This window comes from Cucurbita pepo, chromosome 4 (genome assembly GCF_057944985.1).
Source record: "Cucurbita pepo subsp. pepo isolate OVF chromosome 4, ASM5794498v1, whole genome shotgun sequence".
Taxonomy (NCBI): Eukaryota; Viridiplantae; Streptophyta; class Magnoliopsida; order Cucurbitales; family Cucurbitaceae; genus Cucurbita; species Cucurbita pepo.
The window spans coordinates 459,692-479,560 of record NC_141801.1 but is presented as its reverse complement, the minus strand read 5'-3'; the positions used below and the strand labels follow the sequence as shown (position 1 = coordinate 479,560).

The window sequence follows — 19,869 nt, the reverse complement described above, 5'->3', positions numbered from 1 at the left end:
GAATAAATAAATAAATTAATAAATTAATAATGAATGTAAATATAAATAAATAAATAAAAAAGAGGAAAATTGAGGGGTTTTGTTTGGTTTGGAGTTTAGTTGGCAGCAACAAGAATTCATTTTTGTTGGGGATAAGTTTAGAGGGAATCCGTGTAGCCAAACAGGGGATATCTTAGCGACAGTGCTAACGGCGCAAAAACGGCAAATGGTTTTGGCGCCTGACGTGCCTAGCTGGAAGGTGTTGGCATTCTGCTTATGGATTTGTTGACTCTTTTGCCCTTGCCCATGCTTTACCAAATGACTTCTCTACCCTTGTCTTTTTTTTTTTTAATAAAAAAAGTTATTTTTAGGCTAAATATAATAGATAATATTTTCTTTTTTTTATCCTTTTTATAGTAATATTACATTTTAGAAATGAGATATAAGGTTTAAAAAACTTATTGGGAGATATTAATATCTAATAATTGGAATTATTATTGAATAGATTTAATTTTAATATCTTAGACGAGAAGGGTATTCTGGTAATTGAGAGAGGGTTATTTTGGTCATAAATGGCGTAAAGAATCTAGTCTGAATTAATCTTTGTAAAGTAAAATGAGTAAAGACACGTAAGCATCATTTACACCCTAATTGAAAACGACAGATTCTGACGTCAGCAATTAGGACCATGCCAGCTCACTTCCATCAATCTATACCTTCCCACTTTTTATATATTTTTTCCAAAAAAACACAAAATAAATTAGAAAAGCTAATTCAAAATTTTATTATTTTTCTTGCGAAAAAAATGAATAAAAATTATTTTAAGAACAAAGAAAAATCATAAATTTTCTCATTTAATCATTACAAATCAATTAAAATTCAACCATTTATTAATAGAAAGGCTAATTAACTCGAGAATTTAAAGTTTCATTATTCTATTAAAAAAGGGAACGTGGAAAGAGTGGGGAGAAATTTATCTCTGTTAGCTAAACGGGGCCGAGGACGAGATCATATTTCTCTTCATTCTCCAAACAAGACCAAAGTCGGGATTATATTTCTTACCCTCTCCCACCCAATTTCGTGCCCTAATTTATATATATCTTGCTTTCATTTATGATTTTTTTTTTGAAATTTGACTTTTTAGAAATTATAATCGCTGACCATTACATATGTTCGTACTTACAAAATATTATTAAATTTATTAAGATATTTTATATTTTTAATAGAAATTACTCGAAATTGAAATAAGTGACTTTTCTATTCCCACTTCATCAACCTGCGAAATTAAAAAATTTAGATTTTTTTCTAAAATTTAATAAAATAGACGGACAACATACCCAATACAGATACAGATGTCAAACTATTCCCACAAATTGAAAATCCATAACTCGAGTTACTACAAAAAAAAAAAAGAAAATTACTTATTTTATCGTCGATTTTTTTATTTTAAAAATATATAGAAATAAAACGCGTAATTTAAATTAAAATACAATAATTCCACTAAATTGATGAGAATAAAAAATTTAAAATAAAAAAAAAAAGGGTAATATTTAATAGTTTTTGGCAATAAAGTAAATACTAAGGATTTGTTTTGGATAAGATCGAAAACAAACCCATAAACACACATTTTGGTTGTATTTCCCATATGGGCTCAATCTCCTCCAATCTTTTTATTTTTACCCCATAAATTATTCTGAATTTTTAAAAATATTTAATAGATTTCGAGGTTAAATAAATTTTAAAATTTTAATTTAGTGTCTTATAGTTTAAGATATTTAATTTTTTTAATTTTGAAATTTTAATTTGGGATTGGTCGGTAATCAATTAACTAACAAATTGATGAAATTAAAAAGTTATGGTAATTGAACTTTTGTTTTGACTGTAAATTGTTAGGCGAATGTTCGCGCTGTGAAATAGATTCAAGAAATGGGTTCTGATTCTTTAACTGGCCGATTTCGCGATGGATTTAGTTTGGGGGACAATAAGCCTGATGTGAAAGAGCACGATCTGGGTTCGCCGGTTTCGCCATTGATGACGACTCGAAGCTTGGTTACCGGCGACAATGGCTATGGGATTGGTGGGGCTAACACTTCCAGTAGTAGTTCCGGTTCATCTGGCTCAGTTACCGGCAGAACTAACAATACCCAAATGGGTAAAAGATCGGAGGGGAAACCGGACAGTCATTCTGGGGAGCTCTCAGTGTCGTCGGAGACGAGTCCGAGTGGTTTCGATGGCCAACGATCCGCCGCCGCATTGCGGAGTTCAAGGCCGGGTCACCGACGGTCGTTATCGACTGGATCGCCACTAATCTACTCGGGTAAAACCCTTACAACTACGAGCAATGGAATCAACTCGGTTTCTTCAAACTCTATCAGCAATGTGTTTCCGAGCGGCAACATTTGCCCTTCCGGCAAGGTTTTGAAGGCCAACATTGCGCACAGAACTCCTACTCGGACCGACACGTTGGGGTCTGGCACTGGGAATTACGGCCACGGAAGCATTATTCGCGGCGGTGGCGGCGCGAAATTGGGGAATCCGGGAAGCCTTGCTGAAGGGAATTTACTAATGGGTGGTGAAACATCGATAGTTAAAAGGGCAATGGCGATCTCCGATCCAGAGGAAGTCAAAAGGGCTGCGAATGAATTGTATAGAAGAGGGAATTTCGTAGAAGCTTTATCGTTGTATGATCGAGCCATTTCCTTATTCCCGGAAAATGCAGCTTGTCGGAGCAACCGGGCGGCGGCGTTGACGGCGCTTGGACGGCTGGGAGAGGCGGTGAGGGAGTGTGAGGAGGCTGTGAGACTCGATCTCAGCTATGGGAGAGCTCACCAAAGGCTTGCTGCTCTTTATCTCCGGTAAGTGTTTGGTTCTTTTGTTGAATTCTGAGGAGATGATATGAGTTTTTTAATGGTTTCTCCATGCTGTTCTTTCCTTTTTTCTTGGAAGATGATTCAATGATTGGTCTGTGTTGCTGAGATCCACATGGTTTCTGTTCTTATTATCACTGCTGCTTGATTCATAGTTAATTTGTAGGATTTTCATTGCTTTGACACCATGTTTCCTCAGATCAGTGAAGAACATTTGATATCTAGTTCTAGAAATGGCTGCTATCCAATGGGGAACATTTGATATCTAGTTCTAGAAATGGCTGCTATCCAATGGGGAACATTTGATATCTAGTTCTAGAAATGGCTGCTATCCAATGGGGTTCTTCAATAATGTGATAGTTTCTCAGTAGGTTCCATAACCTGTAGGAATGGCTTAAGTGTTCTTAGATTTTTAAGCTAAATGCAGTTTCTGGTTCGGTTCGGTTTGGCCGACGTTCTTGCTTCCAGTTTTGGGCAGGTAGAGAAATCCCGGAGTCATCTCCTTTTATCAGGACAGCCAGACCATTTGGAGTTGCAGAAGTTGAAGTTGTTCGATAAGATCTTGAACCAGTGTGCCGATGCTCGAAAAGCCGGTGACTGGAGGAGTGTTCTAAAGGAAGCTGAAGCAGCCATAACAGCTGGAGCAGATTTCTCTCCACAGGTAGAACTCATAGAGATGTTTCTTTGTGTTTATATGTGTATTTATCCCTAATGAAACTTGTTTGAATGCAATGTAAAGCTTGTTTCATGTAAAGCTGAAGCCCTTTTGAAGCTCCATCAGCTTGAAGAGGCAGACTCCTGCTTATCAAACGTTTCTAAGATGGAATCTTTGGCTTCATGCTCACAAACCAAGTTCTTTGGTATGCTTGCTGAAGCTTACGTGTTCTTCGTCCGTGCCATGATCGAGATGGCGTTGGGAAGGTAATACGTTATGGGAACATAAGTTCGGTTTATTGTTTAGTGGTGAATTAGAGCTCATTGGTCTTCTTGCAGGTTTGATAATGCAGTACAGGCAGCTGAGAGAGCTAGCAAGATTAACATGACTAATCTTGAAGTTTCGAAGTTGTTGAGCAATGTGAAAATGGTGGCACGAGCTCGTTCTCGGGGTTTCGATCTTTTTAGCTCGGGAAGATATACAGAAGCCTGTACTGCATATGGAGAGGGCCTCAAGTATGATAGTTCGAATCACGTTCTTTATTGCAATCGAGCGGTATGTTGGGCTAAGATTGGACTTTGGGAACAATCTGTTGAGGACTGTAATCAAGCCCTCAAGATCCAACCGAACTACACGAAGGCTCTTCTTCGTAGAGCTGCTTCAAATGCAAAGGTGAAACGAGTGATCGGTGCCGATTCTTTCTCGTTCTTACAGGATGTTGTTGTATGTGTTTTGACATGTGTTTTCATATGTTTTCGTGTTCTGTCATGGAACGTTTTAGCTTGAAAGATGGGAAGGCGCCGTGAAAGATCTCGAGTTCTTGAGGAGGGAACTTCCCGGAGACGGTGAGGTTGCTGAATCTCTACATCAAGCACAGGCTGCATTGAAGAGATCTCGTGGAGAAGTAGTTGATCGTAGAACAGATAGTGGTGAGGTGGAGGAAGTTTTTACTCTTGATAAACTGAAAGCTGCAATATCATCATCTAGTGAGTTCATTCGTCGTTAAACATCGATTCTATTACGCTTTCACCGTCTTCGAACACTGCAAGTTATGCCTCCTCGATTACTCGTATCCTGTCTGAAGGAAAACTTGAATTTTCAGGTGTTTCAGTGGTTCATTTCAAGGTTTCCAACGATATATGCGACGAAACATCTGCGTTCGTGAATACGCTATGCATACGCTACCCTTCTGTTAAGTTCATAAAGGTATGTGTCAATGGGACATCTTCATCACAATGACTAACACATGACATTTCTCGTGCCAATGCCTATGTTACTGTGATATCCCACATTGGTTGGAGAGGAGAACGAAACCCCCTTTATAAGGTTGTGGAAACCTCTCCCTAGCAGACGCGTTTTAAAAACCTTGAGGGGAAGCCCGAAAGGGAAAGCCCAAAGAGGACAATATTTGCTAGCGGTGGGCCTAGGTTGTTACAAATGGTACTAGAGTCAAACATTGGGTGATTTGTTCACCTAAGGGGGTAGACACGAGGTAGTGTGCCAGTAAAGATGCTGGGCCCTGAAGGGGAGTGGATTTGGTGTGTGTCCTACATCGATTGGAGAAAGGAACGAGTGCCAGCGAGAACGCTGGGCCCTGAAGGGGGGGTGGATTATGACATCCCACATTGGTAGGGGAGGAGAACGAAACACCTTTTATAAGGGTGTGGAAACCTCTCCCTAGCAGACGCATTTTAAAAACCTTGAGGGGAAGCTTGAAAGGCAAAGCCCAAAGAGGACAATATTTGCTAGCGGTAGGACTGGGCCATTACAAGTGGTATCAGAGCGGTAGGACTGGGCCATTACAAGTGGTATCAGAGCCAGACACTAGGTGATTTGTTCACCGAAGGGGGGTAGACACAAGGCAGTGTGCCAGTAAAGATGCTAGGCCCCGAAGGGGGTGGATTGGGTGGGTGTCCCACATCAATTGGAGAAAGGAACGAGTGCCAGCGAGGACGCTGGGCCCTGAAGGTGGGTGGATTGTGATATCCCACATTGGTTAGGGAGGAGAACGAAACACCCTTTATAAGGGTGTGGAAATCTCTCTTTAGCATACACGTTTTAAAAACCTTGAGGGGAAGCCCGAAAGGGAAAATCCAAAGAGGACAATATCTGCTAGCGGTGGGTCTGGGTCGTTACAATTACATGATTTTGAATCTCCACCGATCAAAAAACACGGTATTTCTATGGCAGGTGGACGTGGAGGAGAGCATGTCCATAGCGAAGGCGGAAGGCATAAAAACCGTTCCAGCGTTCAAGATTTACAAGAACGGGGAGAAGTTGATCGAAACGATCCGTCCGATCCACCGGTTCTTGGAGGACTCAGTGAGAAGCTGTATTGTTCAACAAACACTCCCAGCATTGTGTCATGATGGTAAAAAACTCATTTGATGGTAAAAAACTCATTTGATGGTAAAAAACTCATTTGATGGTAAACTCATGATACAAAAAGGGTAGTAACTTTAGGTGTAACATAATCAACTACATAATTGTTTCCTAGAATTGTAGGCAGAGGAACCCTCACAGACTAAAAGTTACTTACTTAATGTTTGCTGAGTTTATTTCTTTCATTTGTAATATTCAACCATATTCTTCCTCATTTGGATCCCATTTACTTAATGTAATTATTATGTGTCCCCTGGTTATATCTTGGACATCATTCATTTACCCTTTGGTGTATAATATTGGCCGAGTTGGCCGAGTTTGAAGTCTGTTGTTGTGATATTCCACATTTGTTGTGTTGGAGAGGAGAGCGAAGCATTCTTTGTGAGGGTGTGGAGACCTCTACCTAGTAGACGTGTTTTAAAACTGTGAGGCTGATGGCAACACGTAACGGGCTAAAGTAGAGAATATTTGTTAGTGGTGGACTTGGGCTGTTACAAATAGTATGCGGTGTGTCCGTAACCAAAGAGGGTGGATTGTGAGATCCCACGTCGGTTGGAGAGGGAATGAAGCATTCCTTATAAGGGTGTGGAAACATCTGCTTTGTATTGCCACTGTTAATTGCTTTGATGTTATCCTCCCTAACTGATGTGAGATCTCACCATCCACTCTCCTTTGGGGTCCAACGTCCTTGCTGGTACACCGCTTCGTGTCCTCCCCTCTTCGAGGCTCAGTGTCCTTCCTAGCACTGACAATATCTGCTAGCGGTGGACTTGGACCGATTTGATTTCATTTCTAACTGCTGGTGTGATTTCTTGTTGTGTACCTTCAAATGAAACTCATGTTTGTGGTAGATGAGATGAGATGAGATCAGAACCGACACAGAGAGATGCACTTTCTTTTCATCTACAACCGACCTGTCCTGTGTTATTGTGGTATGGTATGCTCTACTTTTTCACCGCATGCATTATTTTGTTCTTTAACTTTTCATTTCAACTTTACCAAAACTGATGGTTCTAGAGAAAGCAAGGCTAATGATTATCAGGAAACAACTCATTTTTGGTAAAAACATAGCTGGGTGAGTCTTTTCTGATTTCGGGTGACAGGGAAAAATTATTCAATATGATTGCTACAACTCGAACGTGTAGGGATAGAAACATTCAAATTTCAAACAGCTTGGTTCAGGGTTAGTTTTTGTGATTTTGAGAAAGTTAGAATTTAATTCAGAGTTCGTTCTTATGGTTTGATAAAACCTCGTGAATAGTTGAAATCTTCATAAATAGGCGCTACCATAAAAATTATCTTAGAGTGTTTTAGTGCTTTGAATATGCCGTTACTCTAAACTGTCAGTCACGTTGTACCAACCTACTAGCACAATATTTCGGGGGTCGAACACGAGAAACAGAATCAGGAGTATGGGCCCCATCCCTAGTGGGCTGATGGGCCCTGAGCCTTTTGGTTTGAAGGTAGGCATCCTTTTGTGTTGATTTCAGAGGTGAAATTGAAAGGAGTGGGTATGTCCCATCTGCCACTGCTAAGTGTTGAAAATTTTGGTGAAGGAAGGAGGTGTACTGCTTTGTCCTGTAATGAACATGGAAACTGGTGGAGTTCATGAATCTTATAACACTACCATGTTTTCATGTTCTTTTCTTTTAACCATTTATGCTCCACATCTTTTCAATCACTCGATTCTACACCTAAATCTGGTAGGATCGAATCAACCTTATTTGCATATGTTCAACGAAGAATCTCGAGAATCAAATATCTACAAATCAATTCGAATACACCTATGATGCTTAGCAGTGTCAAACCAAAATTTAGGGTTTTAAGATCAATCGTGCCCAAATTGGAATTCTCTCCCGATTCATGAATCGGATTAGAAGTGGTGGTTATTCCGAGACCTGTTTAGCTTATATGTGAGATAGCTCGAATACCTACAAACCAATTTGAACACCGTTGTGTTGCTTGTCACGCTATGATTGTGAGATCACATATTGATTGGAAGGGGGAACAAAGTATTATGTAAAAACCGAGTTACGATCAACTATATATTCTCTTACTGTTCATTGGAGATTGTACTAAGGCTTAGGGAAGAAAAAAACTTTTAGCCATATGTATAAGGCCACATAGCTGAAACCCTCTAGAGAAGACTCTAATTGAGCCATTTAAAACATTAGGTTAAAAAATGAGTTATGATCAATATTTTTTTAAGAATTCGGTTCATGTTAAAAAAAAAAAAAAAAAAAAAAAAAACCACTTCCAAATAGTTTCACTCTTTAAAGTCATATTCCATAAGGGTACCACTAGCGATTTTTTTCATTTTTCGAACAAGTGTCATTGAGAAGTTAAAAAATGCTTCTTTCTCCTATTAGTTTCATACTATATTTACTAAAGATTGTACTGAGACTAAAACCGGAGAAAAAAAGATATATATAAGATCTCACGACCCTAATAGAGCCATTTAAAGTAATGAATCTTAGCCCATTAGATCTAAGAACCAATATGCAAACTCCTTAAACATAAACTCTTATGGATACATAAACACGAACCCTTTGTCGAGGTAGATTCAACTTTCAAGGTTAAAGCCATCCATTTTGATTTAATCTTTCCCTTCCTCTGTCCCATATCAAAAGTCATACTGAAGTTAACAGCACCAAAGTTGATAATTCTAACAAGTTTATCCAAGAAAGCTTCTTATTCTAATTTTTTTCGTTCTCTTTCCAAGCTTCTTATAAGAGTATTGCTCTAAAACAAAAGAAAGCTTGTTATTCTAATATTTGAACAGTCTACTTGCAAAGGAAACAAAGGGAGAGAAGGGAATACTAACAATAGCCATTTTTTGGGGCCAGTGGCGACACATCATTGCAGACTAACAGTGTTTCCTCCATGAACAAGAGTGAAATCTGGTACACTATACGCTATTATTCATCCATGCCAGAAGTTGCTTTTGCAGTAAGAGATGTGCATGAACCGTTGACAAACATGGGTCGGTCCAGCAAAGTGTTCGCTATATGCTTGAACTCTTCAATCTCTCTCGCATCCATGGTTGCAAGATCCTAAGTAGTCATAAGTTTAGTCAGATGAAGTCTGAGGTACAGGTGCATAACAAGCCGGCACTACTGTATTGATTACATAGAAACATAAAAAAACCCAAATATGATAATATCTACTAGCGGTGGGCTTGAACCGTTACGAATGGTATTATAGCTAGACACCAGGCGATGTGCCAGCGAGGAGGTTGAGCCCCAAAGGGTTAGATACGAGGCAGTGTGTCAGCAAGGACGTTGGGCCACGAAGGGGGTGGATTGGGGGGTCCACATCGATTGGAGAAGGAAACGAGTATCAGTGAGGATGCTGACCCCAAAGGTGAGTGGATTGTGAGATCCCACAACGGTTGGAGAGGAGAACAAAACTCCCTTTATAGGGGTGTGGAAACCTCTCCTTAGCAAACGCGTTTTCAAAATCTTGAAGGGAAGCCCAAAAGAAAAAATCCAAAGAGGACAATATTTGCTAGGGTTGGATTTGGGCCAGTTACACAAGGTAGATTTCATTTCATAGTTTCAAATATAAGCTCGGAGAAGAATAGGCTCACTATTTCAGGGAAGAAATTTTCAAATTAATTAAGCCGTAGGTTGGTGCTATACTCATTGGGAAAAGTTCATGTAATATCGATCATATTACACGACCCGTTACTCGTTGTTTACGGCTTTGTTCTATTATGTACCTACCAATTCAGGGGCTTTGTTCTATTATTTTACCTTGCAATTCAATCTGCAGATGTAGCCAACAAGCATGAGTTGCATTTGCTGCTCAAATACTTTGCTATCGCATCCGTCCACTGGCCATAGTTTCTGCCAAAAGTGAGAAAAACCTCTAAATAATGTTAATTGTGAATGGTGTTATCATAATTGGAAGCCAAACTCGTGAACCAAATCGAATAAATTTGGAATGCATGAAAGAATGAAAGTTACCCAAATCCTTTTCTGTTTAGTACAGGAACTGCAATTCCATCCGATGTTAACCACAACCTTGATGGTCCAAGCCGTACCAGTGCCAGCCCAACCGATGAACGTTCCAAAAACTTGGTCAGGCAATGATGGATCCTCTGAAAACCATGCATTAAACTCATCATGATCTACAACATTCTGAAAAGCCAAATCAACACAGAACTTTTCAGATCCCATAGTCAAAGTCAAACCAAGCAATTTAGTCCAATTCTTTTAGAAAGCTCAAAAATGATACTGGACAATGGAAGTATAGTATTCGAAGATTGAAACTTGAATGGGTATCAAACAGATTGTTCATTAATTCATTAAACTATGTATTCATTGCAAGTCGGTCAGAGAAATACAGAATCACACACCTGATATTTCACTTATGGACCCATTAACATATTGAGAGCTCAGATGTATTGGATCAATCGGTAAGGTTCTATCTACCCCTGAAAATATCATGTAAATAACTTGAGACAATGATTAGATAAATAAAAACTACTAATGAAATAAAATACAAGAAAAATAAAGATATTCATACAGTCTTCAAATGGGGGAAGACCCCACAGCTCAGGCTGAAATTCCAGTAAAGAATGAAGCACTTTATCTGCTAAGGAAGAGCATTCAACTTCTCCATGGGATGGGACAGCTACAACCTTCATCTTGGCAGCCTTGGCTGCTTTGACACCAACCCTGTTGGAAATGTCTCTTGTTCAGAGAAAAGAAAAAGGTGGAGATGCATGTAATAGATATCCTAGGTAGCAGATGCCACACTGTATGACCCCAAAAGGCAAGGACGCCTAGTGAATACAGCTTGTTATACGGATTCAAGCGTCTTAGGTAGGGTCACGGATCACTAGATAGTTGAATGAGCCTATCCCTAGCTTGCAGAAGTGCTATTGCTCTAGTCCTTTTTGCCTCGAAGGGTAAAGTTCTAGTGGATTGGAATCTATTGACATTTAAGTTCCTGAAGCAAATCCGCTATCCCAATCATGATTTTCCTACTCTCAGAGGGAAAAGCCCTTCCCTTTTTGGCCGGTTGTAGGCGAGGAGGGATTCAAACCCCCGACACCGTGGTTCGTAGCCACGTTCTCTAATCCTCTAAGCTACAGGTCCCATCCCGTCTCCACTGGATCTGTTTTTGGGAGTACCCTAAAAAAATGAACCTTTTCTCTCCCCAGCCATTTGCCATTTCGGGAAGCTTAATATGAATGTCTGAAAAGATCTTCTAAAATTACTACTAACACTCCAAATGTGCATAAAAAGTGATAAACCAGTTAGTTTCCAGGTGAAAAGTCTGAATTAAGGTGGTGGTTGAAATTGTAATCGAGTTACTTGCAAACTTGAGGGGGGGAAAAAGTAAAAGCAAGAGCAAAGAGGAATGGAGTTGCAGATAGTTTATGTCATTAACTTTTGCTGCAGAATAATTGTAATGAACTATTTAGGATAAGGAAAATAACTGCGAGAAATAAATGTTGGCTGCAAGACTAATTATTTTGAGAATATATTTATGTAATTAAAATTAATAGTCAAAAGAATTGCAAACTTACAAGGAATCTTCAATGACCAAACACTGAGAAGCATCTACGCCCATCCTCTTCGCTGCCTCTTCAAATCTGAAAAAGTGATATTTAGTGTAACAGTTTAGTCAGATACCTTTAGATTAGTAATTCAATAAAATTTTGTTAATTTGTTGGTTGACCTTGCTAGGAAACTATTTTCACCTTTAGCTTTTAATCAATTAAAGATTCTATTCTCTCATTTCGGGATATTTCCCTCGTTTTTTATCAATTTAATTGTTTTCATTTCCTTCGACATTTGGATTATGAAGATTTCGATAATCCACAAGACAATCTTATGTTAGGAATCACGAACCTCCACAATGGTATGATATTGTCCACTTTGAGCATAAGCTCTCGTGACTTTGCTTTTGGTTTCCCCAAAACGCCTCATACCCGTGGAGATAGTGTTCCTTACTTATAAACCCATGATCTTCCTCTTAATTAGCCAATGCAGGACTACTCCTTTCAATAATCTTTACCCGCTTACATTGAAATCATTAAATCCATATAACTAGAATTTCGGAATGCAAGAAGTTCCTTAGACTTCCATTTCCACATGACCAAAAGTAAGATTTCAAATGGATCATGCAAAAAAAAAAAAAAAAAAAGAGCTTACAGATAAGGAGCAGGTTTCCCTTGAATAACCTGGTCGCTACCAAGAATCACAGAAAACCAATCCTTCCAACCTGCACACAAGAACATATAAAAGTGAGTTACAATAGCTGAAGATCGAAGAAAGCTGTGGATATCTAATTACTGGGAAGCTGGAAAACAATATTATAGCTATAATCACTCAAAATTAGCATTGATCTGTTCAGCACATCATAGACAACCTCAAAAGAAAAGAAAAGGTAAAGAATGATAGAGAACTGTTCCATAATAATTCCATGTGTTACATATACATTGCTTTTTCTGAAAAGCAATCAGGAGAATATGACCCTACAATGCAAGAGTTTAATCATATCATATAATTGGCAGCAACACATGTGCATCAGAAAATGACCAATTCTGAATTCTATTCATCATTGGGCTGATACCCGTCATTGTCTAAGCCAATTTGAGTACACTTCAACTGTTCTCACAGGACAACCGCTTGACCCTACTAAATTAGTCGAGGTCCTACTAATTGGATGACTTGAACTCATTCACTTCAAACCTTTTTTCATACTCCGTTAATTAAATTCAAAGCAATCCTTTATCCATTATCCACTATGAAATAACAATTTAAAAACATCCAACTTCTTTAATTTTCAAGAAAACCATATGCTGGTGAAGTTGAGGCTAGTTCAACCCTCTATGCCACTCTATTTGCAAGATATTCAGACGAAAAAATAAATTAAGTAGACATATAAAGAAGAAAATACCGTTTACACTAGCAATTTTTGCGTAGATATACTCATTTGATGAATTTGAAGCGAGCGCAAATGGCACCTTGTGAGAGTAAAGATGTTTGATAAGACGATCAGCACCAGGAAGTGCTTTGACAGAGGGCCATCTGAAGAACATTTCATCGGTTACATCAAAATGATGTTAGAAATTACGACCCTCCACAATAATACGATATTGTCCATTTTGAGTATAAGCTCTCATTTGAGCTTTCCCAAAAGGGCTCATACCAATGGAGATGTATTCGTTACTTATAAACCCATGATCATTCCCTAAATTGGCCAACGTGAGTCTCCTCCAAACAATCCTCGAAATAAAAATTAAGGAAACGAGCTAAACATAAGAGCTGGAATCTTACTTTTCCCTGTACATGGGAGTAATTTCTTGAATAAATTGGTCTGGCGTCAATGGAAGGCCATAGTCCCGAACGATTGCAGCCGCTGATTCTTTCTGAGTCATTCCCAATCTCTTCTCCTCTTCCCTCTTTTTATCCAAATCCTTTCCATATTTTGCCAAGAAATCCTTCAACACGTCTTTTGTCGCCCTCTCTGCACATAATACAACAGTGTGGCTGCATTCTCATACAATCATAACGTGGAAATAGAAAAACATTTGAACTCATGGAAGAAATTACAGACCAGTGTCCAAAAGGGTTCCATCGAGATCGAGAATCACAGCAGAAACTCTACCAAGGTCAGAATCAAAGGAATTCATCGCAATCGAAGGTAACAAATCTGAAATTAAGTCTGCGAGTGAATGAAATAGATCGGTGAATAATCTGGCATAGAAATGAGAAGCAAAATATTGTTATAAGGATTGAGGAACATACGTAGCTAGTGGCGAGGGATCGATACCCATGAACGGAATTGGGAGCACATCTCCGAATCAGAATTCGATACAGATGGAATGTGCGAGAGGAAGAACGATCGCCTTCGCAAGTTGGGAGTGAGATTGAATACTTCCGATCGTCCAGAAGACAGATTCTGGTTTTTTCCGCTCTGCTCTGTTCTTCGCGGAGATTGAACAATGAAAAAGGACGGAAACGGTGGGTTTTGACGATTACTTCAATGCGGATAACGCTGAATGTATGCCAACTGCAAAATTCTTGTTCGATTTGAATCAGTTGGCTTGCCAATTTCTTCCTTCTCGAAGATTGAAATGCCAGAGCAAGCTTCGTGATCACGAATTCGATATTCAGTTATTCGCTGAATTTGTTTCCGTTTTCGTTTTCGTTTCTGTTTTTTTTTTTTTTTTTTTTTTTTTTTTTTTTTTTTTTTTTTTTTTTTTAATATGAAAAAATTATAAAAGTATTTTTAAATATTTTTTTAAGGGTCAAGAATATTTTAAAAATATTTTCAATAGAGAGTATTATTAGAACAAACTTAATAATGATAATTTTTTAATGTATTTAAAATATTAGAAATATATATATATATATATATATTAATTAATTAATTAATTAATTAAAGTTTGGAAGAAGTATTTTAGAAGGAAAAAGGTGTGGAAGAATCCATAAAAGGAAAATGCAGTGTGGTTTTACATGGAACCAAAATTTGACGACATGAAGTGGTATTTCATGGTATATAGAGAGCATAAAGGAATGATACCTTAGTTTATTCCAATCAAATCATGCAGTACAGAATGATATAATAAGCACATGACGCTACCATGCTTTTCAAATGCTTTAAAGCCAATTGAAAAGTCATTCCAAATTCCATTATCCTTCCAAAACAATTTCTCAAACTCGAGCATCATAAATTGGAAATTCGTCCATCCAATGGAAGACTATTCACTAAAATGAGATAAAAACTTCTAACTTAAAAGGGGTTTTTAAACAAGCAACCTTTAGGTGTGAAAATCTTCCTAGCAAACGCATTCTAAAAACTTCAAGGAGAAGCTCGAAAGGGAAAGTCCTAAGATAAACGATATCTACGATGGACTTAGGCTGTTACAAATGGTTTCAGAGCCAAACATCAAACAGTGTGCCTGTGAAGACGTTGGGCCCCGAAGATAGGTAGGTGATTGTGAGATCCCACATGGGAGGGGAGAACAAAGGTGTGAAAACCTTCTCCTAACTAAAAATCGGAAGGAAAAACTTGAACTAGCAGCCTAATCCCATTTTTCACAGTTGCAACTTTGAAAAAGGAATCTTTTTGCAGTCCTCCATCTGCAAGCCTCCCTAGTCTCCCTGTACTCAAATTCTATTTTATCGGTAGAAAGAGAGTTGGTGAGAGGAATGACATAGAACATATATAATGCTTTAATAGAAACCCGAAACCTGAAACCCGAAACCCAAACCCGAAATCCAGACAAACACATTTTTCATGTAAACAGGATGGATAAACACTTTTAACAATTCAAGTCATTCCTCCTACAACCTATCGACCATCCACTGAGAAGGGAAAGCTAGACCAAATAAGTCCAGACATCATCATACTCAAAAATAAACCACACAATAATGGGGCATCAGAGAAGAGGGAAGGAGAAAAAGAGAAGAAAATAAAAAGGAACCCTCCTTATGCTAAACACTAAGGGCAATTGATTATCGAGTCACATCCATCATCCCCGGAGTAGTACCTCTGCCACTTAGAATGCTATCCGCTTCACTGCAGAGCATATGGAGAGTGATGGTCAAGTATAATTCAAACATCACTGACTAACTGCAACAAACGGTTCGAGCTACTCACCTCATCATCGCCACCGGCAACTTTGACGATGCCGTTGACCTTTTGGGCATCATCTGTAGCAATAAGGGAACGCATGTCAAAACACAGAGAGGGAGGGAGAGTAAATCTAATGAGATGGTGAATGGACGCTTATAATGAACTTTAGGATGAAATTAAGGTTAACTAACTCAGTCGTATCATTCTTGCTACAACTACAAGTCTATATGGCTAGAATGTTTTCATATGCAAACAACAATGCAAGGATTATCTAACATAATTCACATGAGAATGCATTGGCCAAGATTTTTTGAAACCATGAAACAGGGCAACGCTGAAGAGGGTGAGTACATTTCTCAGCAACCATAGAGATTACAGATATCAAACAAGCAAAATTCAATATTCATTTAGTTCGTCCATAAGCTATGTGAACTCTCTTATTCTGCAAGAGGACAACATTCAATAATAGTTGGCTCAAGTGATGCAGACCGGAGAACACCAAAAATAGATTATAGCATAATAATCATACCTTTGTCTGGAAATAAAAATGGATAATAAGCAGATGAAGAAGATTTACAAAGCCCCCCAAAAAAGTGTAAACAATAAACCATTTCATATTGTATTGGCCAAGGCCAGTAAGGATTTTCACCATTACCTCCATCCTCTGGGATGTCAGAAGTCCACAATGTGAGGTTGTCTCTAAGAAGCTGCATGATTAAGGTGCTGTCTTTGTAAGACTCCTCATTGAGGGTGTCAAGTTCGGAGATGGCTCCATCAAAAGCTTGCTTTGCAAGGTGGCAGGCCCTAAACAAAAAAAAGCACAATGTAGCTATCATTCGCAACTAAGCTCCAAAGAGGATAAATCTCTGCTAGATTTCCTGGTAACACTACGATAACCATACCTTTCAGGTGAATTCAGGATTTCATAATAGAAGACAGAGAAATTTAATGCCAAACCCAAGCGGATAGGATGTGTAGGAGGCAATTCAGATTCGGCTGAGCTAGTTGCAGCCTGTAACAGACAAGACAAATGTAAGAACTAGGAAATGTATAGGCAAAGGGGAGCTATATAGAACAATCGTCACTCAATTAAAGCGTTTGATTTATGAATTCCAAGTAGTCTAGTACAAAAACCTTCTGACAAATAACTTCCTGTAAACCTTATTTTGAACAAGTTTAACCAGGGAAAAGAAAAGATTTGTCGTTGTATTTGCTTCTACAATCAGAAAAGGGAGTGCCAGAAGCAAGAGAAAATATTGATGATAATTTCCTCTTAAAATGAAATTTTATCGATCATCATCCAGACTACTGCTAAAAGAACGTATTAAATAGTCATATTCCCAAGAAAAAAAAATGTATATATATTTATATGACAAACCAGACAAATCCAAAACATCTAAAAGCAAAATAAAAACTTGTTCAGTATAGTATAAAATGCAATACGTCAACATAATTTAGAGACAGAGAGACAGAAAGTTAAATAAGACATATTTTAGAGAGAAAGCTAAGTACGATCTACATGGGGAAAAAAAGAATACAACAAGACAAAGAATAGAAGGGGAAAATGTAAATACCCACCTCATATGCTTTCATCGATTGATCAGCTGCATCTTTCTTCTCATTACCAGATTTAAATTCTGCAAGGTAACGATAATAATCTCCTTTCCTGTAATGAAGGATGATTAAATTTCACAAGTGTCCAATAGTCATGCATCTATGCATTAATGCATAAGCTAGAAGTATACTTACATCTTATAGTAGAACACTGTTGATTCCCCAGCTGAAGCAGAGGGAATTAGGTGTTCGTCAATCACTGTCATGATATCAGTACAAATACCAGAGAGCTCTGTTTCAACCTTTTGTCTGTACTCCTTGATGCGCTTGGCATTTGTTTCATTTCCTTTAGCTTCTTCTTTCTGCTCTATTGATGATAAAATCCTCCATGAGGCTCTCCTTGCACCAACCACATTCTTGTACCCAACAGAGAGTAAATTTCTTTCCTCCACTGTCAATTCGACATCAAGCTTTGCAACATTCTTCATTGCATCCACCATTTCTATCAAAGATATGAACAACGTAAATAAGAATCAGAACCATCATCTTATCATCCAAAACAACCACAATCTGAGTTTTTCTGACGAGACAAGCAAAGACAGTACAGGAAGAAACTTCAATTTGCTTTGCGCTTACAGATAAAATGATGTCCAAGTTGTCTGTGTAAGTAAAAGTGAAGCATAAGCTATCAAGCTAACGAGTGATGATCGAAAGACTTGCAAAAAAAAGAGTATTTTCTATTAAATCGAACCAAAGAGGCAGAAAACCATATAAAACGATAGATCAAGAGAAAAATATTTCTCGAGAAGCAAAATCGAAGAAATGTACCAGAATTTTAGGCAAATTAAATTTCCTCAAGTTTCAAACAGATCGTGTAAACTGAAAAACACAACACTCAAAAGAACAAAAAACTTCGGAAAAACTACAACACAGACAAGCGATCGCGCTTCAAATCCGAGCTCAAAAGGCATAAACACAGAGTCAAACAAAATTAAGCAAATCACAACCACAGATAAATGCGATCTAAGCAGAAAGTCAAAAGTAAGACAAAAACAACAAAGCTTCATACAAATCAAATAAAAATCGAAGAAGATAAGGAGATGCTGCAAACCATCATAACGCTCGGCCTGCTCGGCGAGCTTAGCGATGTAAACGAAGTTCTCGCGCTCTCTGGATGAAGCCATAACCGATCTGAGACCAAAGAATTAGGGTTTTCTGTACAGTGTGGGTTTTTTTGGTGGTTCTGGCTCCAGAAAGAGAGAGGCAGAGTCAGACCCACAAAACTGGAGAAACCAACAAAATAAGGAGAATATGAACCCTCAAATTGCTCTGATGGTTACTTATATATATTTTTTAAAATATGTATTATTATTATTATTATTAAATAAAAATCTTTTATATTTGTTCTTCTTCTCTGTTCAAAAAGATTCTGGTCTCTCAAAATTGACATCTAAATTACCCGCGTATTAGAGATAATTCGTGGAAATTTATACCCAATAGTATCGCGCCACGTGTACAACCAATTCTTTTCTTTTTTTTGAGCTAATTATGTAAAGAGAAGAGTCCTTGGTCATGCCACGTGTATACCTAATTGCCTATGGACGGTCTTACATTTTGCAGAGTAAATTTAATGCCCATTAAAATAAATAAAGCCAATTCTCTAAAATACCCTCGTATTTGATTGAAATTCCAATACTATCCCTCACCAATAATTGAAGATTTCCCAAGCGTGTTCTTCAAAACTACATTGGTTTTATTAATTGTTTTTTGATAATTAAAAACTAATTATTATTATTATTATTATTATTATATATACTAAAAATTAAAATTTTGTGTGGCTAAGACCATATTTTAAAAAATGTTTTTGAATATATTACCGAAGAAATTTGGTAGATATTTATGAAATTTAATTTAAAATTAGCTATTTTTCAAAGATAGTAGTCCACGCTGTGTTTAAGACATGCGACCAATAATATTTAACGGTTTTTTTAAGAAAATAAAAAAAAATGTTCGACATGCAACCAATAATATTTAATGGTTTTTTTTAAGAAAAAAAAAAAAAAATTGTCGGCATGGCAGTGTAAATTAAGAAGTGGCACGTACCTTGCCTTAATTGATATTGAAGTCAAAAAGACATATGTCCTCCTTACTCGTACTTTCTTGACTCGCTTCCTCTTAATGGGTTGTGTCTCGATATTAATTGTGCGTTTATGGATGACTTCGAGTAGTCTAACCAAATGGTTGGCTTGTGGGCTCCATATCGTAACTCTAACAACCATTTCTACCTACTCCGCTTTCTACTTACCACACTAATAGTGATTTGAAAATTCCTTTCTTTTGTTCAAAGAAGTTTCATAATTCGACTTTGGAGCGAGATAACGAGAAATTATCACATGATAAAGCAATCATGGTGTAACGACTCAGATCCACCGCTAGTAGATATTGTCTTTTTTGGGCTTTTTCTTTCGGGCTTCCACTCAATGCTTTAAAACGCGTCTATTAGGGGAAGTTTTCTACACCCTTATAAATGGTGATTTCCACTAGTACTATTGTCCTATTTGGGCTTTTCCTTTCGGGCTTCCCCCAAGGCTTTAAAACGCTACTATTGTCCTATTTGGGCTTTTCCTTTCGGGCTTTCCCCCAAGGCTTTAAAACGCGTCTGCGAGGAGAAGGTTTCCACACCCTTATAAATGGTGATTTCCGCTAGTAGATATTGTCCTATTTGGTTGGGCTTTTCCTTTTGGGCTTCTTCTCACGGCTTTAAAACGCGTCTGCTAGGAGAAGGTTTCCACACCCTTATAAATGGTGGTAGATATTGTCCTATTTGGGCTT

At 37.9% G+C, this 19,869-nt stretch overlaps 3 protein-coding genes across 4 annotated transcripts; 1 reads left to right on the top strand and 2 right to left on the bottom strand.

Annotated features, from left to right (window-relative positions):
* Positions 1-1,838: 1,838 nt before the first annotated feature.
* Positions 1,839-6,143, top strand: LOC111794082 (inactive TPR repeat-containing thioredoxin TTL3). Its single transcript, XM_023676213.2, has 7 exons — positions 1,839-2,834; positions 3,315-3,507; positions 3,586-3,767; positions 3,840-4,173; positions 4,283-4,487; positions 4,604-4,707; positions 5,692-6,143. Exons 1-7 carry the CDS (start codon positions 1,906-1,908, stop codon positions 5,887-5,889), a joined length of 2,145 nt encoding a protein of 714 aa, XP_023531981.1. The 5' UTR covers positions 1,839-1,905; the 3' UTR covers positions 5,890-6,143.
* Positions 6,144-8,546: 2,403 nt separating this feature from the next.
* LOC111793148 (bifunctional riboflavin kinase/FMN phosphatase) lies at positions 8,547-14,100 on the bottom strand. Of its 2 annotated transcripts, none has more exons than XM_023674897.2 (11): positions 13,650-14,083; positions 13,459-13,566; positions 13,179-13,368; positions 12,799-12,929; positions 12,051-12,120; positions 11,423-11,488; positions 10,414-10,565; positions 10,244-10,321; positions 9,852-9,985; positions 9,639-9,731; positions 8,547-8,936 (listed from the first exon to the last, which is right to left on the bottom strand). In XM_023674897.2, exons 2-11 carry the CDS (start codon positions 13,532-13,534, stop codon positions 8,802-8,804), a joined length of 1,125 nt encoding a protein of 374 aa, XP_023530665.1. In that variant the 5' UTR covers positions 13,535-13,566; positions 13,650-14,083; the 3' UTR covers positions 8,547-8,801. The 2 variants fall into 2 exon arrangements, 1 of the variants encoding a protein (XP_023530665.1); XR_015420720.1 differs by having other exon boundaries at positions 8,797-8,936; positions 9,639-9,753; positions 13,650-14,100.
* A 1,024-nt stretch (positions 14,101-15,124) lies between these two features.
* Positions 15,125-18,359, bottom strand: LOC111793149 (14-3-3-like protein D). The gene is made up of 7 exons (XM_023674898.2): positions 18,149-18,359; positions 17,233-17,539; positions 17,062-17,149; positions 16,386-16,495; positions 16,139-16,287; positions 15,508-15,560; positions 15,125-15,426 (listed from the first exon to the last, which is right to left on the bottom strand). Exons 1-7 carry the CDS (start codon positions 18,219-18,221, stop codon positions 15,424-15,426), a joined length of 783 nt encoding a protein of 260 aa, XP_023530666.1. The 5' UTR covers positions 18,222-18,359; the 3' UTR covers positions 15,125-15,423.
* Positions 18,360-19,869: the final 1,510 nt, after the last annotated feature.

Coding starts and splice junctions, on each gene's coding strand:
- LOC111794082 (XM_023676213.2), top strand. CDS start 1,906: ATGGGTTCTGATTCTTTAACTGGCCGATTTCGCGATGGATTTAGTTTG. Junction 3,768..3,839: donor ATCGAGATGGCGTTGGGAAG/GTAATACGTTAT, acceptor GTCTTCTTGCAG/GTTTGATAATGCAGTACAGG. Junction 4,174..4,282: donor GAGCTGCTTCAAATGCAAAG/GTGAAACGAGTG, acceptor GGAACGTTTTAG/CTTGAAAGATGGGAAGGCGC.
- LOC111793149 (XM_023674898.2), bottom strand. CDS start 18,221: ATGGCTTCATCCAGAGAGCGCGAGAACTTCGTTTACATCGCTAAGCTC. Junction 17,540..18,148: donor GCAGGCCGAGCGTTATGATG/GTTTGCAGCATC, acceptor TATCTTTGATAG/AAATGGTGGATGCAATGAAG. Junction 16,496..17,061: donor AATCGATGAAAGCATATGAG/GTGGGTATTTAC, acceptor TGTCTGTTACAG/GCTGCAACTAGCTCAGCCGA.
- LOC111793148 (XM_023674897.2), bottom strand. CDS start 13,534: ATGAATTCCTTTGATTCTGACCTTGGTAGAGTTTCTGCTGTGATTCTC. Junction 12,930..13,178: donor ACTCCCATGTACAGGGAAAA/GTAAGATTCCAG, acceptor AATGTTCTTCAG/ATGGCCCTCTGTCAAAGCAC. Junction 10,566..11,422: donor TTGGTCATTGAAGATTCCTT/GTAAGTTTGCAA, acceptor CATTTCCAACAG/GGTTGGTGTCAAAGCAGCCA.